Source organism: Pleurodeles waltl, chromosome 5, assembly GCF_031143425.1.
Source record: "Pleurodeles waltl isolate 20211129_DDA chromosome 5, aPleWal1.hap1.20221129, whole genome shotgun sequence".
NCBI lineage: Eukaryota > Metazoa > Chordata > Amphibia > Caudata > Salamandridae > Pleurodeles > Pleurodeles waltl.
The window spans coordinates 857,034,650-857,060,499 of record NC_090444.1 but is presented as its reverse complement, the minus strand read 5'-3'; the positions used below and the strand labels follow the sequence as shown (position 1 = coordinate 857,060,499).

The window sequence follows — 25,850 nt, the reverse complement described above, 5'->3', positions numbered from 1 at the left end:
ATGCTGTCTCTGTAAATACTCACTTGTCAATAGTTTGTTCCTGCTGTAACCTTTTTAGAGGTGTCAAAAGCTTCCTGCATCTGTAAATGCTTGTTCGCTAATAGTTTGTTCCTTCCGTAAGCTCTTTAGAGCTGTCAAGAACTTTCTGTATCTGTAAATGCTTATTTGGTAATAGTTTGTTCCTTTCATAAACTCTTTAGAGCTGCCAAAACTTCTTGTATCTATAAATGCTCATTTTCCATGAATGATTATTATCTGCAGTCAACTCGTTATCTGTGAAAATGCAAGTGACATCAAGTTTTCCTCACAAATACCTTTACCTCGAAAGCTCGCTCTTTCCACACATCTGGATTCCTGTCAGACCACAGTTGAAGTGTGAAGCTTCCAAGCGGCACGCATGTATCCTCTTGGATTCCTCTCTTTGGCCTTTTCTTTGCAACAAACGCAATACAGCTTGGAAAACCTTCTTCCAACTAGGACGTCGCTGTCTCCACTGTGGATACCTTTTTGCCTGCATCCTTTTGTTGGTGTCTTGCAGTCTCTTCTGGTTCTTGCATAATCTTCTTTTTCGTGTTGTTGTGTGTTCTAGGAAAGTTACTGTGATTTACTCCTGATTTCCTGGGCTCTGGGGTGGGTTCTATTACTTAGCTTTGGTGTTTTCTAATACTCCCAGCACCCGTCTACACACTACAATTGCCTAGGTGGGAAACCAACCTTTGCGTTCCACTTAGTATATGGTTTGTGTCCCCCCCTAAGCCCATTTCTAGATGTTGTGATTGTCATTATTTGCAGTTTTCTAACAGTTTTACAGCTATTTCTGCATACTAGTGTATATAATTTGTGTATTACTTACCTATTGAGGGAGTATAGTCTCTATGGTATTTTTGGCATTTGTGTCATTGAGGGAGTATAGTCTCTATGGTTTTTTGGCATTTGTGTCACCAAAATAAAGTACCTATATTTTTGTAACACTGAGACATATGTGTCAGTACTGTATGACTACAGTGGTATTGCATGAGCTTTGCATGTCTCCTAGATAAACCTTGGCTGCTCAGTTACAGCTACCCCTAGATAGCCTGGCTTCTAGACACTGCCTACATTTCATTAATAAGGGATATCTGGACTTGGTATAAGGTGTAAGTACCTTAGGCATCCACTACAAACTAGGCCAGCCTCCAACAGCTTGGACACCAAATTGGAGCCATGGCCTGTCCCAAGAAAAATCCCACTAGCACTACTCCAGTTAGTACTGGACTAGCCATTCTCCATGTGGGATCAACAGTGTGGCCAGAGAAAATCAGGGTCCACACTGAAGCTACTCCAGTCTCTGCGGGTGGCATGGATATAGCCAAACTGGTTGCCAGGCTGCCTAACATGTTAAAATAGAGGCAGCAGCTCTTAATGAATGGGACAAAGGTAGAAGCCCTGAGGGATACAGGTGCCAGTGTCACCATGGTGACAGAGAAACTAGTTTCCCTTGGACGATATTTGGCTGGACAAACATATCCAGTTACCAATGCAGACAATGTAACTAAAGGCCATCCCACGGCTATGGTGACTTTAGAATGGGGAGGGGTTACTAGCCTGAAACAAGTAGTGGTCTCTTCTGCAATCCCAGTGGAATGTTTGCTAGGGAATGATCTGGAGGTAGAGCTCAAAACCCATGCAACCATGCTGGGAATCCCTGAACTGGTGTGTGTGAAAACCAGAGCACAAAGCAGAGCACAGGGTGAAAAAGAAGTGTTGGAGCCTGGAATAATGGCCCCACCTTCCAAGAGGATATGTAAGAGGACTGGGGGACCAGCCTCTGAACAGCAAAAGAAACAAGACAAGACAACAAGACCTCTCTACCCAGGAAGATGTCTTATCCCCTGAGGGAACTGAGTCCATGGAGCTGGAGCCTTATCAGGTAGAGCTCTTGGGCCCAGGGGGTCCCACAAGGGAACAGCTGTGCCAGATACAAAAGACTTGTCCCACTCTTTAAGCCCTGAGACACCAAGCTGCTGAGCAGGAGAAGGGAGATATCATTGTCTCCCAAAGTATCTATTGGGAGGATGGACTCCCTTACACTGAGGTTAGAGACCACAAACCTGGTGCCAATAGGAGAGTGGTTTTGAGAGTTTATCCTCACTTTGGGCCATGGGCATTTGGTCCATGGGCATTTGAGACAAACCAAAACGTGGAGCAGACTTGTCAACCACTTTTATTGGCCCAGTATATGTCTGAATGTGAAGGAGTTTTATAGCTCCTGTGTCACCTGTCAAGCCAGTGGCAAGACAGGTGGCCATCCAAAGGCCCCCTCATTCCACTTCCTGTGGTTGGGGTTCCCTTTGAAAGTTTTGGTGTGGACATTGTGGGTCCACTGGAACCACCCACAGCCTCAGGGAACCAGCACATACTGGTAGTAGTGGATCATGCTACTAGATACACTGAAGCCATTCCCCTTAGGTCAACTACTGCCCTTGCATTAGACAAGGCCCTAATTTTGTTTTCTTTTTTCAGAGTGGGTTTCCTTAAGGAGATGGTTTCTGACAGAGGTACAAACTTCATGTCAGCTTACTTGAAACACATGTTGAATGAGTGTGGGGTAACTTACAAATTCATCCGACCTTATCATCCACAAATCAATGGACTTGTTGGACAGTGTCAACAAGACATTGAAGGGCTACCTGAAAAATTCAAAAGGAGATGGAATGTCCTCCTGCCATGCCCGCTTTTCACCTACAGAGAGATGCCACAGAAGGGAGTATGGTTTTCCCCCTTTGAGCTTCTGTTTGGCCATCCGGTAAGGGGACCACCGGCTCCTATTAAAGAAGGCTGATAGAGACCTCTCCGTGAGCCTAAACAAGATGTAGTGGACAATGTGCTTGGCTTCCGCTACACGGTGACTGAGTACATGGAAAAGGCATCCAAAAACCTTGAGGCCAGCCAACAACTCCAGAAGTTGTGGTATGACCAAAAGGCTCCAATGGTTGAATTCCAGCCAGGGCAGAAAGTCTGGGTTCTGGAGCCTGTGGCTACCAGGGTACTTCAGTACAGATGAAGTGGCCCTTACCCAGTCCTGGAAAGGAAGAGTCCGGTCACTTACCTAGTGGACCTGGGAACTAGCAGGACACCCAAGAGGGTGATCCATGTTAACCGCCTGAAGCTCTATAATGACAGGGCAGACATAACCATGCTGATGGGTACTGTTGAGGATCAGGAAGCAGAAGTTGAGGACCAGGAAGCAGAGAGTGATCCTCTCCCTGACCTCATCTCAACTGACCCTAAGGATGAGACAGTAGAGGCAGTTGTATTTTCAGAAACACTCTCTCTGCCCAACAGCAAGCTGACTGCAGGCAAGTCCTACAGCAGTATGCTGAGCTAGTGTCTTTGACCCCTGGTCAGACACACCGGTGTACCCATGATGTGGACACACAAAAACCTGTCAAAAACAACATTTATTGACAATCTGTTTAAGTAAAAGAGAGCATCAAAGTGGAAGTCCACAAGATGCTTAAGTTAGGGGTAATAGAGCACTCAGACAGTCCCTGGGCTAGCCCAGTGGTCTTTGTCCCCAAACCTCATACCAATGAGGTTCTGTGCAGACTACAGAGGGCTCAACTCTGTCACTAAGACAGTTACTCACCCCATACCCTAAGCAGATAAATTGATACACAAATTGGGTGCAGCCACATTTCTGAGTACATTTGACTTAACTGCAAGGAGCTGGCAAATTAGGATGGCACCTGAAGCAAAAGCAAATACTGCATTCTCTACACCTGATGGGCATTAGCACTTTACTGTTATGCCCTTTGGCTTAAAGAATGCCCCTGCCACTTTCCAAAGATTGATGAATCAAGACCTTGCTGACTTGGAGTCCTTTAGTGCAGCTTATCTAGATGAAATTGCTGTCTTTAGCTCCAGCTGGCAAGGATCACCTGGTCTGCCTGGGGAAGGTTTTGAAGGTCTTGCAATCATTAGGCATCTTTATTAAAGCATCTAAGTGCCAAGTAGGGCCGGGCACAGGTGTATACTTGGGCCACCTTGTAGGTGGAGGCCAAGTGCAAGCTTTACAACCCAAGATCCAGACAATTCTAGACTGGGAAGCTCCAAAAACCCAGTCTCAAGTCAGGGCATTCCTTGGCTTGTCTAGGTACTACAGGAGGTTTGTGAAAGGATATGGGTCCATTGTGATTCCCCTCACTGAACTGACCTCAGAGAAGATGCCAAAGAACATAAACTGGACTCTTGACTGTCAAAAGGCCTTTGACACCTTGAAAGAAGAAATGTGCTCAGAACCAGTTCTTAAAGCTCCTGATTTTTCTAGGCAGTTCATTGTGCAGATAGATGCCTCTGAACATGGGATAGGAGAAGTCCTGCCCCAAGCCAATGATGATGGCTTTGACCAGCCTACTGCTTTCATTAGCAGGAGGTTACTCCCCAGGGGGCAGCGTTGGAGTGCCATTGAGAGGCCTTTGCTGTGGTTTGGTTCCTGAAAAAGCTGAGTCCATACTTGCTTGGTACTCACTTTATTGTTCAAACTGACCTCTCAAAGGCTAGTGCAAATGAAAGGTGAGAACCATAAACTTTTGAGGCAGTCCATATTGTGAGAAAGTAGCCTCTTTCTAGCATGGTTACCCCCACTTTTGGCCTGTTTGTGAGTGTGTGTCAGTGTGTTTTTACTGTGTCACTAGGATGCTGCTAGCCAGGACCCCAGTGCTCATAGAGAAAAACCTATATGTCAGTGTGTTTTGGTTGTCTCACTGGGATCCTGCTGGTCAGGACCCCAGTGCTCATAGTCTTTGGCCTTATGTGTATGCCTGTGTAGTGCCTAACTGTGTCACTGAGGCTCTGCTAACCAGAACCTCAGTGCTTAAGCTCTCTCTGCTTTTAAATTTGTCACTGTAGGCCAGTGACTTCATGTAGGAAAGTACCATCTTGCCTGGCATGTTACCAGACAGGGCCCCAGTGCTCATAAGTATGTGCCCTGTATGTGTTCCCTGTGTGATGCCTAACTGTCTCACTGAGGCTCTGCTAACCAGAACCTCAGTGGTTATGCTCTCTCTGCTTTCCAAAATTGTCACTAACAGGCTAGTGACTACATTTACCAATTCACATTGGCATACTGGTACACCCATATAATTCCCTTGTATATGGTACTGAGGTACCCAGGGTATTGGGGTTCCTGGAGATCCCTATGGGCTGCAGCATTTCTTTGGCCACGCATAGGGAGCTCTGACAATTCTTACACAGGCCTGCCACTGCAGCCTGCGTGAAATAACGTCCACGTTATTTCACAGCCATTTACCACTGCACATAAGTAACTTATAAGTCACCTATATGTCTAACCTTCACCTGGTGAAGGTTGGGTGCAAAGTTACTTAGTGTGTGGGCTCCATGGCACTAGCCAAGGTGCCCCCACATCGTTCAGGGCAAAGTCCCCGGACTTTGGGAGTGCGGGGACACCATTACATGCGTGCACTATACATAGGTCACTACCTATGTATAGCGTCACAATGGTAACTCCGAACATGGCCATGTAACATGTCTAAGATCATGGAATTGTCACCCCAATACCATTCTGGTATTGGGCGGACAATTCCATGATCCCCTGGGTCTCTAGCACAGAACCTGGGTACTGCCAAACTGCCTTTCCGGGTTCTCCACTGCTGCTGCTGCCAACCCCTTAGACAGGTTTCTGCCCTCCTGGGGTCCAGGCAGCCCTGGCCCAGGAAGGCAGAACAAAGGATTTCTTCTGAGAGAGGGTGTTACACCCTCTCCCTTTGGAAATAGGTGTGAAGGGTTGGGGAGGAGTAGCCTCCCCCAGCCTCTGGAAATGCTTTGATGGGCACAGATGGCGCCCATCTCTGCATAAGCCAATCTACACCGGTTGAGGGATCCCCCAGCCTTGCTCTGGCGCAAAACTGGACAAAGGAAAGGGCAGTGACCAGTCCCCTGACCAGTACATCCCAGGGGGGGTGCCCAGAGCTCCTCCAGTGTGTCCCAGACCTCTGCCATCTTGGAAACAGAGGTGTTGGGGGCACACTGGACTGCTCTGAGTGGCCAGTGCCAGCAGGTGACGTCAGAGACTCCTTCTGATAGGCTCTTGCCTCTCTTGGTAGCCAATCCTCCTAACTTGGTAGCCAAACCTCCTTTTCTGGCTATTTAGGGTCTCTGCTTTGGGGAATTCTTCAGATAACGAATGCAAGAGCTCACCAGAGTTCCTCTGCATCTCCCTCTTCACCTTCTACCAAAGGATCGACCGCTGACTGCTCCAGGACGCCTGCAAAACCGCAACAAAGTAGCAAGACGACTACCAGCAACATTGTAGCGCCTAATCTTGCCGGCTTTCTCGACTGTTTCCTGGTGGTGCATGCTCTGGGGGTAGCCTGCCTTCACCCTGCACCAGAAGCTCAGAAGAAATCTCCCGTGGGTCGACTGAATCTTCCCCCTGCTAACGCAGGCACCAAAAGACTGCAACGCTGGTCCTCTGGGTCCCCTCTCATCCCGACGAGCGTGGTCCCTGGAACACAGCATCTCTGGCCAAGAGACTCCCACAGTCCAGTGACTCTTCAGTCCAAGTTTGGTGGAGGTAAGTCCTTGCCTCCCCACGCTAGACTGCACAGCTGTGTACCGCGTGATTTGCACCTGCTCCGGCTCCTGTGCACTCTTCCAGGATTTCCTTTGTGCACAGCCAAGCCTGGGTCCCCAGCACTCCGTTGTGCAGTGCACAACCTTCTGAGTTGTCCTCCGGCGTCGTGGGACTCCCTTTTGTGACTTTGCGTGGACTCCGCTTCACTTTTCTTCTAAGTGCCTGTTGTGGGTACTTCTGCGGGTGCTGCCTGCTTCTGTGAGGGCTCTCTAAGTTGCTGAGCGCTCCCTCTGTCTCCTCCTCCAAAAGGCGACATCCTGGTCCCTCTTGGTCCTCAGCAGCACCCAAAACCTCTACAGCGACCCTTGCAGCTAGCAAGGCTTGTTTGTGGTCTTTCTGCACGGGAACACCTCTGCAAGCTTCATCGCGACGTGGGACATCCGTCTTCCAAAGGAGAAGTTCCTAGTCTTCTTCTTCTTGCAGAACTCCAAGCTTCTTACAACCGGTGGCAGCTTCCTTGCACCTTCAGCTGGGGTTTCCTGGGCTCCTGCCCCCCCGGACACTGTCGCGACTATTGGACTTGGTCCCCTTGTCTTACAGGTACTCGGGTCCGGAAATCCATTGTCAGTGCACTGCTGGTATTTGTTCTTCCTGCAGAATCCCCCTATCACGACTTCTGTGCTCTCTGGGGGTAGTAGGTGCACTTTACTCCTACTTTTCAGGGTCTTGGGGTGGGGTATTTTTGTAACCCTCACTGTTTTCTCACAGTCCCAGCGACCCACTGCAAGCTCACATAGGTCTGGGGTCCATTCGTGGTTGGAGTATATGGTTTGTGTTGCCCCTATACCTATGTGTTCCCATTGCAACCTATTGTAATTCTACACTGTTTGCATTACTTTTCTTGCTATTACTTACATAATTTTGGTTTGTGTACATATAACTTGTGTATATATATTACCTTCTTACTGAGGGTACACACTGAGATACTTTTGGCATATTGTCATAAAAATAAAGTACCTTTATTTTTAGTAACTCTGTGTATTGTGTTTTCTTATGATATTGTGCATATGATATAAGTGGTATAGTAGGAGCTTTGCATATCTCCTAGTTCAGCCTAAGCTGCTTTGCCATAGCTACCTTCTATCAGCCTAAGCTGCTAGAAATACCTCTTCTACACTAATAAGGGATAACTGGACCTGGCACAAGGTGTACGTACCTCTGATACCCACTACAAGCCAGGCCAGCCTCCTACACTTCATTTACCAATTTCAATTGGCACACTGCCCCCCCCCCCCCCTTATAAGTCCCTAGTATATGGTACCTAGGTACCCAGGGCATTGGGGTTCCAGGAGATCCATATAGGCTGCAGCATTTCTTTTGCCACCCATAGGGAGCTCAGACAAACCCTTACACAGGACTGCCACTGCAGCCTGCGTGAAATAGTGCACACACTATTTCACAGCCATTTTCACTGCACTTAAGTAACTTATAAGTCACCTATATATCTAACCTTCACTTGCTGAAGGTTAGGTGCAAAGCTACTAAGTGTGAGGGCACCCTTGCAACAGCAAAGATGCCCCCACATAGTTCAGGGCCATTTACCTGGACTTTGTGAGTGCGGGGACGCCATTACACGTGTGCACTACATATAGGTCAATACCTATATGTAGCTTCACAATGGTAACTCCGAATATGGCCATGTAACATGTCTAAGATCACGGAATTGTCCTCCATTCTAAATCTAGTATTGGGGAGCCAATTCCATGCATCCCAGGGGCTCCACCATGGACCCGCATTACTGCCAAACCAGCTCTCTGAGGCTTGCACTGCAGCTACGGCTGCTGCCACTTCACAGACAGGGTTCTGCCCTCCTGGGGTCTGGGCAGCCCAGTCCCAGGAAGGCTGAACAAAGCATTTCCTCCGAGAGCAGGCTCTTACCTATTTCCAAAGGGAGAGGGTGTGTTACAGGCTGGGGAGGGGTAGCTTCCCTCAGCCTCTGGAAATGCTTTGAAGGGCTCAGATGGTGCCCTTCTTGCATAAAACAGTCTACACCGGTTCAGGGACCCCTTCTCCCCTGTTTTGGTGGGAAACTGGGCAAAGGAAAGGGGAGAGACCACTCCCCTGTCAATCACCACCCCAGCGGTGGTGCCCAGAGCTCCTCCAGTGTGTCCCAGACTTCAGCCATCTTGCTTTGCAAGGAGTGGGGGCACTCTGGAGGGCTCTGAGTGGCCAGTGCCAGCAGGTGACGTCAGAGACCCCTCCTGATAGGCCCATATCTGATAAGGTAGCCAATCCCCCTCTCACGACTATGTAGGGTCTCTCCTGTTGGGTTCTCTTCAGATTCTGCTTGCAAGTTTCCTTCAGGAATCCTCTGCAACAACTTCAGACTCTTCTGACCTCGTATCAACCGCAGCCTGCTCCAAGAAATGCTGGAACTGCAACAAAGTGTCTACAAGAGACACTTTTCTTCAGCAACCTCAGCTCCAAGTCAGCAACTGCAACAGTTTCCACGGTGTGCATGCTCTGGGGACTCCATGTCTTCATCCTGCACCAGAAGGACCAAAGAAATCTCCTGTGGAGTGATGGAGTCACTCCCCTGCTTCAGGCAGGCACCTTCCAGGGCGACGACTGGTACCCTGGGACTCCTCTCACGGCGATGAACATGTTCCTAAGGACACAGAGGATGGACATCATCAACATAGACTGTCCTGAGGCCCTGCTGACGCAATTTGGAGGAGGTAAGACCTTGCCTTCCCCGAGAATGATGGTACCCCTGTGTATTGTGTCTTCTTCGCCTCCTGAAGCATCTGTGCACTCGTTGCAAAATTCCTTTGTGCACAGCCTGGCCCAGGTCCCCAGCACTCGACCCTGTGGCCTGTGACGCTCAACTCGCCGAGTTGTTCTCCGGCGGCGTGGGACCTTCCTTTGTTGTGCTGCATCAACCGTTTTTTCACCTCCTTTGAACCCAGATCCTGTGGCTTCTGGGGGTGCTGGCCGGCATCCAAAGGGCTCTTTAAAGTGCTGAGAGCCCCCTCTTCCTCAACACACAGATTTGATGCCCCAGGTCCATCCTGGGTCCATTTTGATAACAAATTCACTTTTGTCATAGCCAAGGCTTGTTGGTGCCTACTAACACGAAATCTCGTCTGCAACGATCTTCACGCCGTAGGACATCTTTTGCATCACGCAGGATCCCGCTGGCATCTTCCTAGGGTGCATTTCTGCAGTCTTCTACTAACCGGGGACTCTTCTTTTGCACCCTCTTCTGGGTTGGCATGGGCTCCTATCCTTCCTGGAACTTCTTTTGATTTCTAGACTTGGTCCCCTTTTTTGCAGGTCTTCAGGTCCAATAATCCAGCAGTTGTTCTTTGCATTCTTGGTTGGCTGCTGCAAAATTTCAAAAAAGAGGTGTAGTGTCTCCTAAGGAAGCTTGCAGTACATTACTCCTGCTGTTCTGAGCTCTGGGGTGGGGTAATTTACTTACCTTTACTGTATTCTTACTCTCCCAGCGATTCTGCACACAGTACACTTATCTAGGGGGGAATTTGTGATTCACATTCCACTTTCTTAGTATATGGTTTGTGTTGCCCCTAGACCTATTTGCTCCCATTGCAGTCTGTAGCATTTCCTATTGCTTGCATTGTTTTATGACTATTTACTTGTCTAATTTTGGGGTCTGGTGTATATATTGTGTCTAATACTTACCTCCAGAAGGAGTTTTGTCTCTAAGGTATTTTTGGTACTGTGTCAGCCAAATAAATACCTATATTTTTGGTAACACTGAGTATTGTCTTTATTTGTGCATAAGTACTGTGGTATTGCAGGAGCTTTGCATGTCTCCTAGTTCAGCCTAAGCTGCTCTGCTATAGCTATCTCTATCAGCCTAAGCTGCTAGAACACTACTACATTTCACTAATAAGAGATAACTGGACCTGGTATAAGGTGTAAGTACCCAAGATACCCTCTACAAACAGGCCAGCCTCCTGCATGCATCCAACAGGACCAGCAACCTCTGACAAGCTCCAGAGGACTGCCCTGCACCCAAAATGACCAAGACCTCCTGTGGCAATGGCCCTTTCCAAGAAGAAACCAACAACCAAGGACTCCCACCTCACTCCCAGTGCTTGAGTCCTCACCACTCTGCACCCGATGCCCCTGGTCCGTGACCACCCAGCAAGAGAGGGTCCTCAGGCAATTGCGAGCAAATTCACACCCTGGGTTGACCTCTCTACCCCTCCATGACGATGCCTGCCGAGGGAATCCTGAGGACCCCCTGACCACAAAGCTCGAGACGAAGATATACAACGCCTAAAGACACCCTGCAACCGCAACCTCCAGACATTGGAGAAACCGACACCATTCAGCAGGCGGCCCTCCTCCCTGTCTGACCGGTATTGTGCCAGAGACATCCCAATGGACCTCCCCTGCAACCTCTGAGTGACCCTCGTGGTCCCCTCAGAACAGCATTGGAAACCCAACATCCTGTTTGCACTCTGCACTCGCCCGCTTCTGTGCGGCTGAGGGTGTGTGTTTGGTGCCTACTTGTGGCCCTCTGCTAATCCCCCCCGGTTTACTCTCTGAGTCTCGGGTACTTACCTTCAGGTAGATTTGATTCTAAGTACCCCCTGTCTCCATAGGAGACCACGTAAAATTTGTTAATCTTTGACCTCTGCACCTAGCCGGCCCTGTGTTGCTGGCGGTGTGTGTTTGGGATTAACTTGATACTAGTGTATCACGAGTGGTGTCTCCGTCCGAAGGTGGCACTGGGGCTCTTTCTGCAATGGGGAGCGCATTTGTTAGATTTGCTCGCCTCTGCAGAGAACGTGCAATGTCAGCAGGATTGTTTGTTGGAGTTTCCAAGGCGGCAGTTGATCGGTGATGCTTTTTGTTTTGAGTGGAGTTCAGGCCTCCTGTACGCCTTTCTGCCCATATCACTTTTGCCCAGAGTTCTCAAGATCAAGAATGATTGGGCCCTAGTAATCCTGGTGGCTCTGGACTGGGCACGGAGAGTCTGGTATCCCGAGCTTCTGAGAATGGGCATTGATCCTCCAATAAGGCTGCCTCTTGGAAAGATCTTCTGTTGCAGCAGCAGGGGAAGGTTCTCCACCCGAACCTGTCAACTCTGTGCCTTAATGCGTGGACATTGAGTGGCGACAGTTGACGGCTTTCGACCTTCCTCCAGAGGTCTGTAGTTATTCTGGCAGCCAGGCATCCCTCCACTAAGATGGTATACGCATGCCTTTGTAAACACTTTGTTTATTATTGGATAGAAAGATCTATTGATCCTCTTTCTGCTTCTCTTTCTGAGATCCTTCTCTGTATCTTATCCCTTGTCCAAAAGGGTTCTGCCTTGGGCACTCTCGACGTTCCTTCGGCTGCCCGATCAGCCTTCATTATTCAAATCCCTAATTGTAAATAGATTTCTTAAAGGGCTTGTCCATATCTATCCTCCTAAGCCCTTTGTCATGCCTCAGTGAGACTTGAATCTGGCCCTCACTTTTCTTATGTGTGCTCCCTTTGAGCCACTGCACAACTGTCCCCTCCGGCTGCTCACCATCAAGACAGTCTTTATAGTGGCAATAACATCTGCCAGGAGGGTGAGTGAGATGCAGGCTCTTTCATCCAAGCTGTCGTATCTCACCTTGTTCCAGACAAGTTGGTACTCAGAACTTGTGCCTCTTTCCTCCCTAAGGTGGTGACCCCATTGCACCAGGTTCAGAACTTCACCCTGCCCACCTTCTCTTCTCCAGTGCATCCCTCTAAAGAATAGAAGCAACTCCACCAGCTGGACCCCAAAAAATTGTTGTTCTACCTTGCTTGCAGAAAAGCGTTCCAGGTGGAATGATTAGCTCTTTGTGGGGTATGTGGAAGCTTAGAAGGGTTGGGCACTGTAGAAACAAACCATTTCACGCAGGGTTTTCTTCTGCATTAAGATCTGTTATGCACTGGCCAAGAAGCAGCCTCCTGAGGACTTGAGGACTCATTCTACTAGGGGCAAGGCTGCTACCACTGCGCTAGCACGAGGTGGCCCAATCCTTGATATCTGTCAGGCAGCAACGTGGGCTTCATTGCACAAGATGAACTGAGCTACCCCCTTGGATGTGGTAGCACTACCAGAGCTGCTGCTCTGGGCACTGGGGGAGTAGAACTCATGGTACGTTTCTTAGGAGAACTGAGATAAGCTGTCCTATGGCTTTTTTCTTTACAAAGAAAGTACCAGGATTTCTTATTAGAGGAAGAGGATGATTTGGACCCACCCCCAGAAGAAGTTTGTGTACTTGAAGAAGACCTACTTTTTGTGTTTAGACTTCTCCCCATCCTTCTGTTGGGACCTTGAAGTATTTTTTTTCTTCTGGTGAGCCCCACTATGAGTTATTTATTTTATTTTTTTACTCATTCTGTTGCGGACCCATTTGTCTGCCTTCTTTCGCAATTCTTGGGGAGTGGTCAGTTCAGAGTCCACCAGGTATTGGTGCAGTTTTTCAGACACACATTTATTAAGGATGTGCTCTATCGTAATCAAATTGTACAGCCCTTCATAGTCGTGTACATTACTACCATGTAGGCAGGCTTCCAGAGCCTTAAATACACAGTGTATAAAATCAACCCAGTCTTGAGAGGACTCCAGGAGTTCCCTGAATTTAATCCTGTATTCCTCAGTAGTAAGCCCAAACCCATCAACCAGCGCCTCTTTTAAGATTTGATAGTTGTCTGCATCCTCCTCCCTTTATGCCAAACGTTTGTCTCTACCTTTGTATGCAAAGAAGAGCCACAAGATAGCTGTCCACTGCCTCTGGGGGATCTTTTGGACTTTACAGGCCCTCTCCAGTGCAGTTATCCATTTGTGGATGTCATCCCCAAATTTGTAAGGGGGAACTATCCTGCTAATATTCCTAGAATCAGTGTTCCTCTCTGACCCTGGAGTCTCTTGTGCTGCCACCATGGGGTTCTAATCTCAAATTCTTCCTCTCCCTCTCTACCTCAAGGGACTCCATTTCAAGAGCCAGCTGTTCCTTTTTTAGCCTGAGGTTAGCTTTCTCAAGCTAGAGCAGGTGTTAACCCCTATCTACCGCCAACTCTTCTGAGTGATTAGAGTTGGTGGACTCCGCACAGGATGCTAAGGAATGGGAGGATCGTACTGTTCCTCCTAGTGACCATTTGAACCCTCCCAGGGGGAGTAAAAGTGGACCTACCTATGTGGCCCCCTTCTGAACTGGGAGTTCTTCCCTCTACAGTCCCAGGGTTGTCCTTAGAGGCACCCGTGTCCTCTTGGACATGTTCAGAGTAAGAGCCTGCGGTACATGGTACTTCCTGGCCTATCTCTGAGGAGCCATCCCTCCCACCTTGGTCTCACTGCTGTCCCTGTCTTTCAGGATACTGGAGGGCATACTGTATGAGCAAGTCTAGGAGCTGAGATTTAGTAGGGTTACACCACACCCTGTCTTTAGTTTTCTAGACCTACATAGAGTCCTACGTTCCTGAAACTTAAGGATGCTATGCAGACTACTTAAAAGTTGTGCAGAAAAGGGGGGGAAATTATAGGGATAGGCGCTAACAGAATATGACCAAAAATGTCTTTAACAATAGATAGTAAATACGGTGCTCCCGAACGGAGGGTCCTCCCAGCACCTCCAGTGTTTCTCCAATAGGAAAAAACAAACTGATTAAAAAAGCCAGGGCACTCGTATGAAATAAGATAAGAGTCTGTGCAGTTAGGTTCTTGGTCTTCGTTGAATCAATATATAATCCAAACAGATTTAAAGTTCAGTGTCTTTATTCTTGTGCGAGGTTTTCATACATGTTCATCACATCAGAAAGATTCCATATGTGGTCATCACAACAACATCCAACAGCCAACACGTGTTTCATCTCCGAGAAATTAATGTCATTGACTTCCTCAGGGCAAAGTATAAGTATGGTGTTAACATGAATAAATGGCTTATCCTAATCAAATAATACTCTTCAAGATAATGTACGATCAATAGAGAAAGAGTAGTGGGAATCACGTGACGGGGGCAAAACACTATTATCCCCGAGTCTTCGTGAGGGAGTATTCATAAGTTAGCACGTATGGATCTAAAATCTTTTACAGTGCGATCTATAAACAAAACAGTTCTTTTGGGTAAATTCTTGTGTTGGGGGCGCTGTGTCTTGCTCCCCGATAATTAAGCTGGCGTGTATGTAGAGAAAATGGACGTGTAAGCCCTCCGTCTCATCTAAAACCGATGTAACAAAGATTATAATTATATGTTGCTTCTAAGTTGAGCAACCAGCCCCCTCAAAATAAAGTGCAAAATACATAAGTTAACATTAATGTCACCTACCTAGAGGTATAAGGTATAGAAGAGACACAGAGTAAGGTCTCAGGAGTGTGTGTGAAACTCCTCGGCATGCACAGACTCTTACCTTATTTCATACGAGTGCCCTGGCTTTTTTTATCCAGACTACTTAGTCTGTTAGATTCATCAACTGAAGACATGGTACTAATGTAGTGTATGTACCCTACTCTAGTGGTCTAAACTTTTTCCAAAGATTGGTGAAAGGGTATGCCAGACCCTAAGCAACTGAATCTAAAACGAAAATATAGAAAAATACCAATTTACAGAAGATATTGTATGCACCAAAGTCAGCAGTGGTTTTCTATGGAAACTCACTGATTACCAAGTGGTAAAGCAGTGCAAGTCTTTATCCCACCACTGCACCAACAATGTAGGAGGCAGCTCAGTATATGATGTACTCCTATAGGTGAGGCACCCTGTGCTGAGTCCAGGCAACCCTTAGTAATAGTGTAGGTGGCTCTTGATAACCAGAGCTCTCAGAAGAGTATCTGTGGAGAGCAGCTAAGGCTGATGCAGGAGGGTGTAAATGGTTGCAAATACCACACCGGTAAGTCAGTGGAGTACACATAGGAAAGAACCACACACCTGTTAGAAAAACATGTAATATTTATTATAACACACACTCTAGAACTAACTTTGATATTTCTTCTAACTGTATATATACGGTCATATAAAAGTATACTTAGCAATAGGTAAGTAAAGGCAGAAAATCACACACTAAAAAAATGTAATGCGACATCACATCCAATCCTCATTACCACCCAAGGACCCTCAGGATTGGGAAAGTACTAAAATCCCAAAGGTAAGTAGGTAGGATTCCTCAGGCACCCTTGTCAGTTTCCATAGGCTAACATGGGGAAGTTGCTGCTGGAGTTCTCACATTTTAGGACCCTTCACAGAGGAAACCCAGTACAGTGGATTACCTACAGCAGGGAGCCCAGGTGCATAGGAGTGAAGTTGTGTCGGAACCTCCTGCTGAAGCCAATGGAGACCTTGGTTGTCCAGCTGCTGTCACAACCCGTGGACCAGGTCGGTGGAACCCAGGCATGGATTACGGAATAAGAGGATCTAAGGAGAGAGCGGACAGAGCCCAGACCACCCAGAGGTGCCCAGGCGGTGCATGAGGGCAATGCCCACCCTTCTCAGTGATGCTTCTTGCAGGACAGTGGACGAAGTAGTGCAGCTATGGAGTCCATTTGATGCAGGAGGATCCCAGGAGTCGTCCACGAGATGTCCCACACAGGTCATCAAATTGCAGAGGAGTCAGTGATCAGCGGGACCACCAACAAGCCTTGGCAAATGCAAAGGACAGTCATACGGAGTTTGCAAGATTTTTGCAGACCAGCATGGTTTAGGTGACCCAACCTTTGCAGTTAAGTCAGGGCCAGTCCCAAGCAAGCAGGAGAGCCAGAAGGAATCGTTTGAGCCTCCCCAGCAGGACCCTCTGGCAGAAGGAACAGGCGCTCATAGGGAGGCCTCAGCAGCACAGCAAAGAGGGATGCGGGATGCCCACATCGCAGGAGTTGCAGAGAGGATGTCGTTCTTGGAGCTGGAGAGTTCTGAAGGCCAGGGCTTCTTGGAGCTATGGGGTCTTCAGACTAAAGAGCCAATAAGCCTTGGCAGTGACAAACAGAAGTGTTGCTCAGTGGTTCTAGCCAAGCAGCTCCAGCAAGGAACAGCAATCTTCCCAGTTGCAAGGAAGATAGGTCAGACCTCTTGAGAGCCACAGAATCACGACCTGTTGCAGAGCTTTGGAGAGTCTGTGGGACAGCAGAATCCATAAACCAATTGTCTTCATTGAGGTTCCTGCGGATGCAGGGGAATGACTCCTTCACTCCAAAGAAGATTCCTTCTTGCTTTCCTAAATTCAGACAGAGTCCCAGTGACTCTGGAGGATGCACAGCCACAGGGTTTCAGAAGTCTTTGCAGAATTTGGAAACAAAGTTGCAGTAGGAGCCCTCCTATTGGTTACAGTCTTGGTTCTGGTTCCAGCGAACAGCAGCAGTAGTTCCGGTGTCGAGGTAGCAGAAGTATCTTGCAGAGGAGACTTCCTGAAGTCTTGCAGACGAATCTAGGGTTCCACCCTCGGGGGAGCTGTAAATAACCCAGGAAGAGGGTTAGACACTTGTTGCAGTGACCCACCTATCAGGGAGGGTCAGAGACATCACCCAGCTGGACTAACCAGTCAGATTCTCCCAGGAGCCTCTGTTCATCGTATTTCTAATATACCAGAATCAAGTGGCCACCTGGCAGAGTTCTTGGCATCTCCCAAGGGGAGGAATTGGACAGGGGGGTGGTCACTCCCCTGTCCTTTGTGTAGTTATGCACCAGTGTGGTAATTGGGGATTCCTGCCCTGAGGCAAACTGATTGATGCAAGGAGTACACCAAATGTGCCCTTCAAAGCAATCTGGTGGCGCTCAGAGGCACCCCAACCCCAGTGTAGAGACTCCTATTTCAAACCTCTCCCTTGTAGGAAATCATTTGTTCTGCCTACCTCTACCTGAGCCAAGCTCACGAGCTGGAGGGCAAAACATTGTCTGGGGTCGGCAGCAGGGTGGGCTGGCAGCCAGACCCAGTTAGGCTGCACAGGCTGAACTGGGGGATCATCTAAGGAACCCCCAGAGTACACGGGATCATGCAACTAGCACTGGAATCAGTGTAGTTGCATGATTCCAGCATGTTTGATACCAAACTTGCCTAGGTTTGGAGATGCCATTGTGTTGTTGGACCACTTTTGTTGACCAGTGTCCACTACATACTTTAAGATGGCTTCCGTGCACGTACAAAGCCCAGGGAATGGAGTCTGGGGTTTGTAAGGGCACCCTGCTCATGAAAGGGTACCCTCATACTTAGGGACATGCACCCTGTCCTTGGTCTGAAGGGCCTACCAGAGGGGTGACTTACAGTGTCTAAGTACAGTGACCAGATTATAAGGTAAACGTTATATCGGTGGTGAAAAGGTGCAAGCACCATTTAACGCAGGCCTGAAAATAAAGTTTGCATGGGCTCCCATGGCTGGCACAATACATGCTGCAGCCTATGGGAGACCCCTGGTGTACCAATGCTCTGGTTACCTAAGTACCATATACTAGAGACATACGTGGGTGCACCAGTATGCCATTTGGGGAGTGAGAATGTTATCAAGCAACCTAATTTAGAGGAGAGAGCACAACCACTGGGATCCTGATCAGCAGGACCTCCGTGGTCTACATTCTAAACATACTGACATCCGGCACAAAGTGGGGGTAACTATGCTAGAAATATGGTACTTTCCTACATGCATTATAAATAATATTTCTGCTACTGTATCTATTAATATCTGTATCATGTGTTTGTGTTTAAAATCTGAGAAGTTACAACTTCATAGTATTTTAGTGTGTAACTAAGATGTGATTTATAGACTAATTCACTTTTTGACGTATTGTTTATATATTGGCATGTACTTCTCAATAAAAATGTAGAACACAAAAAACATGTTTGGCCTTAAACTAAAAAAAAGAAGTAATGTTTTGCTCCTCCATTACAGAAATCTTGCAAAGCCTATTGCTGTGCAGTCCAAAGAAAAAGAGGATCGTTACATAGACAACTATAAGGTATATGTTATGTTATCTTTTTGGTTTTATTAAGTGCACTGTTACCCAAAGTGTTTCCCGGTTGTGGTGTACAGAAGCACACTCAATCACACCTGTCTATAAATTTAAAAAGCCCCTATTGAGCTGGCTTCTTATTCAGGTGGTCCTCTTGCAAATGCAAGTATATGGGGACAGTGTTCCAGTGTTGAGCCATCTGAAAACGTCATAGGAACTCCTCATTATTTTGCTACTTTTTCTTGAGCGAATAACTTATTGAGAAGGCTTAGAAAGAAGCCCCTTGTTGGTGGCTAAACTGATAGTTTTGCTGACATAACATTAGGATAAAAGATCAGATTTTGGGGGTCATTCTAACTCTGGCGGGTGGCGGAGGCCGCCCGCCAGAGTTCCCCCGACAGAACACCGCTCCGCGGTCTGAAGACCGCCGCAGTGATTCTGTGTTTCCCGCTGGGCTGGCGGGCGACCGCCAGAAGGCCGTCCGCCAGCCCAGCGGGAAACCCCTTCCCACGAGGAAGCCGGCTCCGAATGGAGTCGTCGGAGTGGGAAGGTGCGACGGGTGCAGTTGCACCCGTCGCGAATTTCAGTGTCTGCTAAGCAGACACTGAAATTCTTTGTGGGGCCCTCTTACGGGGGCCCCTGCAGTGCCCATACCATTGGCATGGGCACTGCAGGGGCCCCACGACACCCCATACCGCCATCCTGTTCCTGGCAGGCGAACCGCCAGGAACAGGATGGCGGTATGGGGTGTCGGAATCCCCATGGCGGCGCCGCAAGCTGCGCCACCATGGAGGATTTCTGAGGGCAGCGGAAAACCGGCGGGAGACCGCCGGTTTTCCCTTTCTGACCGCGGCCAAACCGCCACGGTCAGAATGCCCTTGAGAGCACCGCCAGCCTGTTGGCGGTGCTCTCGTGGTCGTTGACCCTGGCGGTCAATGACCGCCAGGGTCAGAATGACCCCCTTTATGTCCTGCAATGCAAACAAAATGCAACCAATTTTTAAATTTGAATTGCAGAGAAAAGAATGTGGCAAAATTCAAAGCCTGAATTGCTTACTGACTTTCTTGTAGCTGACACACGTCCCAACTCCTCAGGCCACAAATCCATATGCAAAACAGATGAGCTGCATCTACAATCTACAATCATTGCCTTTATTTTCTGTTTCATTCTAGAACATTGGAATGTATCAATGTATTGATTGCCAGCATACATTTTTGGAACCTAATTTATGTGTTACCTTGTAGATAGTCAAGTCGGATGCCAGTTTGATTGGTATCTGCATAGGTTATAACAAAGGTTACAATCTGATTAAACAAGCCAGTGGCACCATTTAGATATTATATTTAATAGGACTAAGTGATGGGCCTTTAAACCACTCTTGATCCAGATTTTTAAAATGGGATTTTTTTTTATAAATCATTCACCTGATAGAGAATTGTGGTTGCAGATTACTCACCCTAGAATTTTCCCCAGAGGTCAGTCTGTATTTAGAGATTTTTTTTCGAGCAGTGCCCTTGAGCGCCGTTAGGCAGTGTCAGTCAACTCCTCATCTGTTGTTGGCATGGCAGTTGCGGGTTATGATATTGCGGGTCATATATAGGTACCACCCTGCCCCCACCCTGACCTCAGTTCTTTCCTTTCCGCACCAGCCTATGCGCAGATCTGGAGAAGAGCTACTCTAAAGTCGCTTTTTTACTGGCCTTTCAACTTTTTGGCAAAATTTTGGGACTTTTGATGCATCAAGATGTCGTCCCATATGACCGGCTTCAAGCCCTGAGACTCCTTTCACCACATGATGTCTGTGACGGATCAACAACTGGTGTGTTTATGGTGCTAGGTGCGCGAACATGACCCGAAGTCGGGCTCCGACTGCTGGCCCATGAACCAGAAAGCTTTGAGGGATTGGTCTCTAAAGCTGCTCGCAGCCCGACGCTAGGCTCCACATCGTTCCGAGTCTCAATCAAGAGGAAGGCATTGAGACTGCTCACGGAGCTATCACCAAATCTTCGTATCACTTGGGAAAGCAAAAGAAGAAGTTGAAGAAGCACAAGCGTTCTTTGACTTCACTGCGTCAGTCTGACAACGTGACGTGGGAGGAGCATCCTCTCTCTAGACCTCTGTATTCAGAGGCTGTTTCTGAGTCAGCTCTCCTACTCTCCGAGTTTCCGGGAGCCATAGCCACCCCATCCCAGTTAGAAGAATCTTATGAGGCCATGCATCTCATCTTTGGGCAGTCTGGCCCTGCCGGGGCTCCTTCGGGCTCCACAGGATCAGAATGGGCCCCTTCGGGTTTCTCGCCAGTAGCTTTGGCCTTGGCTTCAAGGTGCACCCAAGGATTGACTTTGGGATCCAGACTGGCATCTGTCATACCCTTGAGGCCTTACCCGACGACGACTCCTGCATCAACACTCCTGACCCTGCCTGGGCCCTCGAGCGGTGTGTGAAGGAAAGTAGCATCTTTCTAGCATAGTTACCCCCACTTTTTGCCTAATGTCATTGTGTTTAGACTGTAGTACCCTGGGATTGTGCTTATCAGGACCCCAGTGTCAGCACTCTCTCCTCTAAATGTGGATGTAGGCTAACCTTTACACCCCACAATTGGCAAACTGGTGCACCCGTAGCCCCTAGTATATGGTACTTAGATACCCAAGGCACTGATACACCAGAGGTCCCCCACGGCCTGCAACATGTATTATGCCCCCCATGGAAGCCCATGCAAAGTGCGTGCAGGTCTGCTATTTTAGACCGCGTGAAATTATGCATGCACCTTTTACTTTAGATATAAGGCTTGCCTTATATCGCGGTCACTGTAAGTCACCCCTATGGTTGGCCTTTCAGCCCAAGAGCAGGGTGTATGGTCGTGAGTGTGAGAGTACCCCTGCATGAACAGAGGTGCCCCTACAAACCCCAGACTCCATTCCCTGGGCTTTGTATGTGCGGGAAAGACATTTTACGGTATGTAGCGGACACTGGTCAACAAGAGTGGTCCAACTGAATAATGTATTCACTGAACCTAGGCATGTTTGGTATCAAACATGTTGGAATCATGCAACTACACCAATTCCAGCGTTAGGTGCATGATATCATGTACTCTGAGGGTTCCTTAGAGGAGCCCCCAGATCTGCCCGTAGAGCCTTGCAGGGTCTGTATGGCTGCCTACGCTGCTGTCGACACTAGACACTGTTCTGCCCTCCTGCTGATGCGCCTAACTTGAGCAAGGAAAGGCAGAACAAAGGATTTCCTGTAGGGACTATGCATGACTGTAAGGAAATGCCTCCTCGGCATGGTTACCCCCTGACTTTTTGCCTTTGCTGATGCCAAGTTATGATTTGAAAGTGTGCTGAGGCCTGCTAACCAGGCCCCAGCACCAGTGTTCTTTCCCTAAACTGTACCTTTGTCTCCACAATTGGCACACCCTGGCATTCAGGTAAGCCCCTTGTAACTGGTACCCCTGGTACCAAGGGCCCTGATGCCAGGGAAGGTCTCTAAGGGCTGCAGCATGTCTTATGCTACCCTGGGGACCCCTCACTCAGCACATGCACACTGCTTGCCAGCTTGTGTGTGCTGGTGAGGAGAAAATGACTAAGTCGACATGGCACTCCCCTCAGAGTGCCATGCCAACCTCACACTGCCTATGGCATAGGTAAGTCACCCCTCTAGCAGACCTTACAGCCCTAAGGCAGGGTGCACTATACCACAGGTGAGGGCATAGGTGCACTATGCCCCTACAGTGTCTAAGCAAAAACCTTAGACATTGTAAGTGCAGGGTAGCCATAAGAGTATATGGTCTGGGAGTCTGTCATACACGAACTCCACAGCACCATAATAGCTACTCTGAAAAATGGGAAGTTTGGTATCAAACTTCTCAGCACAATAAATATACACTGATGCCAGTGTACATTTTATTGTGAAATACACCCAGAGGGCATCTTAGAGATGCCCCCTGAAAACATACCCGACTTCCAGTGTGGGCTGACTAGTTTTGCCAGCCTGCCACACACCAGACATGTTGCTGGCCACATGGGGAGAGTGCCTTTGTCACTCTGTGACCAGTAACAAAGCCTGTACTGGGTGGAGGTGCTTCACACCTCCCCCTGCAGGAACTGTAACACCTGGCGGTGAGCCTCAAAGGCTTACCCCCTTTGTTACAGCGCCACAGGGCATCCCAGCTAGTGGAGATGCCCGCCCCTCCGGCCACTGCCCCTACTTTAGGCGGCAAGTCCGGAGGAGATAATGAGAAAAACAAGGAGGAGTCACTGGCCAGTCAGGACATCCCCTAAGGTGTCCTGAGCTGAGGTGACTCTGACTTCTAGAAATCCTCCATCTTGCAGATGGAGGATTCCCCCAATAGGATTAGGGATGTGTCACCCTCCCCTCGGGGAGGAGGCACAAAGCGGGTGTAGCCACCCTCAGGGCTAGTAGCCAATGGCTACTAACCTCCCAGACCTAAACACACCCCTAAATTGAGTATTTAGGGGCCCCCAGAACCTAGGAAGATAGATTCCTGCAACCTGAAGATGAAGAAGGACTGCTGACCTGAAGCCCTGCAGAGAAGACGGAGACACCAACTGCTTTGGCCCCAGCCGTACCGGCCTCTCTCCCCACTTCAAGAGAAACTGCAACAGCGACGCGTCCCCCAGGGTCCAGCGACCTCTGAAGCCTCAGAGGACTACCCTGCATCTAAAAGGACCAAGAACTCCAGAGGACAGCGGCCCTGTTCCAAAGAAACTGCAACTTTGCAACAAAGAAGCAACTTTTAAAGATCATACGTTTCCCGCCGGAAGCGTGTGACTTTCCACTCTGCACCCAACGCCCCCGGCTCCACCCGCGGAAAACTAACTCTACAGGGAGGACTCCCCGGCGACTGCGAGCCCGTGAGTAGCCAGAGTTGACCCCCCTGAGCCCCCACAGCGACGCCTGCAGAGGGAATCCAGAGGCTCCCCCTGACCGTGACTGCCTGCATCAAGGAACCCGATGCCTGGTAAAGACAGGACCTGAAGGAACCGAACTCCAGTGCAGGAGCGACCCCCAGGTGGCCCTCTTCCTAGCCCAGGTGGTGGCTACCCCGAGGAGCCCCCCCCTTGCCTGCCTGAATCTCTGAAGAGACCCCAGGGTCTCCCATAGAAACCTATTGCAAACCCGACGCCTGTTTGCACACTGCACCCGGCCGCCCCTGTGCCGCTAAGGGTGTACTTTCTGTACCTGCTTGTGCCCCCCCCCCCCCCCCCCCCCCCCCCCCTTTTTCTATATAAAAACCTATTGGCCTGGAATTGTCTTTGAGTGTGTGTTCCTCATTTATTGCCTGTGTGTGTACAACAAATGCTTAACACTATCCTCCGAGAAGCCAACTGCTTGACCAAACTACCACAAAATAGAGCATTAGAATTATCTCTTTTTGCCACTATCTTACCTCTAAGGGGAACCCTTGGACTCTGTGCATGCTATTTCTTACTTTGATATAGTACATACAGAGCCATCTTCCTACAATGACCACCTCCCTCTTTGAAATGGGTGTCTCTTTGCTAGGGTGAGGTGGCGTCTGAGCACCACCAGATTACTTTGAAGGGCACATTTGGTACCCATCTTGCATAAACCAGTTTGCACCAGTGCAGGAGCCCCCGGTTCCCACTCTGGGGCGAAACCACACAAAGGACAGGGGAGTGATCACGCCCCTGTTCAGCGTCTCCCCTAAGGAGGTGCACAGAGCTCTACCAGGTGGCCGCAGGATTCTGCCATCTTGAAAATAAGATGTGCAGAGGCCCCTGGGAGCATCTCACTGGTTAGGCCAGGTGGGTGAAGTCCCTGATCCCCTCTGATAGGTGGGTCACTGCCGATAGTGTCCAACGCCCTTTTAGGATTACTTAAGGGCTCCCCCAAGGGTGGGTCCCTAGATTTGTTAAACATGACTCTACCAGCGGTGGCCGCCGCATAACTCAAGGGGAGGGATGAAGACAAAGTTAAATAATGTTTTAAAAAGCACTTACCTTGCCTCCGTCCCTGCCACCTCGTGGTCCTTTTCGTCCGGTGCCCCAGCATTCACTGCACAGGCTCCCCAGCAATCCTGGCGCTGCTTTCATGCAAAACTGTGCATGAAAGCAGCGCCAAGATTATTCTGAGCGACAGTGACTACCGCTCAGACACAGCCCGGGGGTCTGTGCAGTTTCTCCATCCCAGCTGTTAAACACAGCCAGTCTGGAGGAACCTAAGTGCGCCTGTGTTTGGCCGACCTCAGATCCAGGAAAGTGGAATACATACACTAGGAATCCTAGGTGCATAGGAGTGAAGTGACATTGGAAACCTATGTTGGAGTCAATAGGAGCCTCATTTGCCCTGTTGCTGTCGTATGTCAAGTGGATGGAACCCAAGGGCGGATTATGTACAAGATGAACCTGTAAAAGAAGGGTACAGTGTCCAGACCACTCGGAGGTGTTCAGGCGGTGCAGGTAGGAAATGCCCACCCATGTTGGGAGAAGTTCCTGCAGATCGGTGAAAGAAGAAGTACATCTGCAGAGTCCAGATGATGCAGAAGATCCATGGAGTCTCCCACGAGCTGTCCAAAGTCGGTCGCCAGATTGCACAGGGGTCAGTGGTCAACAGAACCATCAACAAGCATTGGTAAAAAAAGGAAGAATCCGCAGAAAGGTTTGCGGGACTTTGTGGACCAGCAAGGTCCAAACAACCCGACCCTTGGAGGGGAGTAAGGGCTGGCCCTCAGCAAGCAGGAGAGCCAGTAGGAATCGTTGAACCCCCACGAGGACCCATTGGCAGCAGAGACAGAGAGTCACAAGGAGGCCTCAGTAGCACAACAACGAAGGAGTGCCCCGCCACAGGACTTAAAGGGTAGATGTTGTTCTTGGAGTTCCAAGGTGCTGAAGGCTGGGCCTTCTTGGAGCTCGAAGATCTCCTGGATGAAAGTCAACAGGCCTTGGTAACAGCAAGAGACACAGTGCCCAGGGATTCCATCCCAGTGGGCACAGCAAAGGCCCACAGACTCCCAATTTGGATAGAAAACAAGTTGGACCTGGAGGGAACCACATAACCACCACCTGTGTTGCAGAGCCCTCCTGATGACTGTGGGACAGCAGGATCCACAAGCTAGTCCTTGTAGTATAGGTGCCTACAGATGCAGGGGAGTGACCCCTTTACCCTAAGGGAGATTCCTTCTTGCTTTTTGGTGCACACAGAGTCCTTGTGGCCCTGGAGGATGCACAGCGATGGATGTTGAAGTATTCTTGAAGGAACTGGAGAAACAATATTGCAGTTGGGGGCCCTATCAACTGGATACAGTTGTGTTTCAGTTCCTAAGACAGACCAGCAGCGATTCTGGAGGCCAGGTTTGCAGAAGAGTC

At 48.9% G+C, this 25,850-nt stretch overlaps 1 protein-coding gene across 1 annotated transcript in view; it reads left to right on the top strand.

The window, feature by feature from the left end:
* The window catches only part of LYST (lysosomal trafficking regulator), a 2,674,875-nt gene that overhangs the window by 2,108,153 nt on the left and 540,872 nt on the right, over positions 1-25,850 (top strand). Inside the window, 1 exon segment of the mRNA XM_069234946.1 lies at positions 18,441-18,507. Within this exon segment, the coding sequence (XP_069091047.1) occupies positions 18,441-18,507 (67 nt within the window).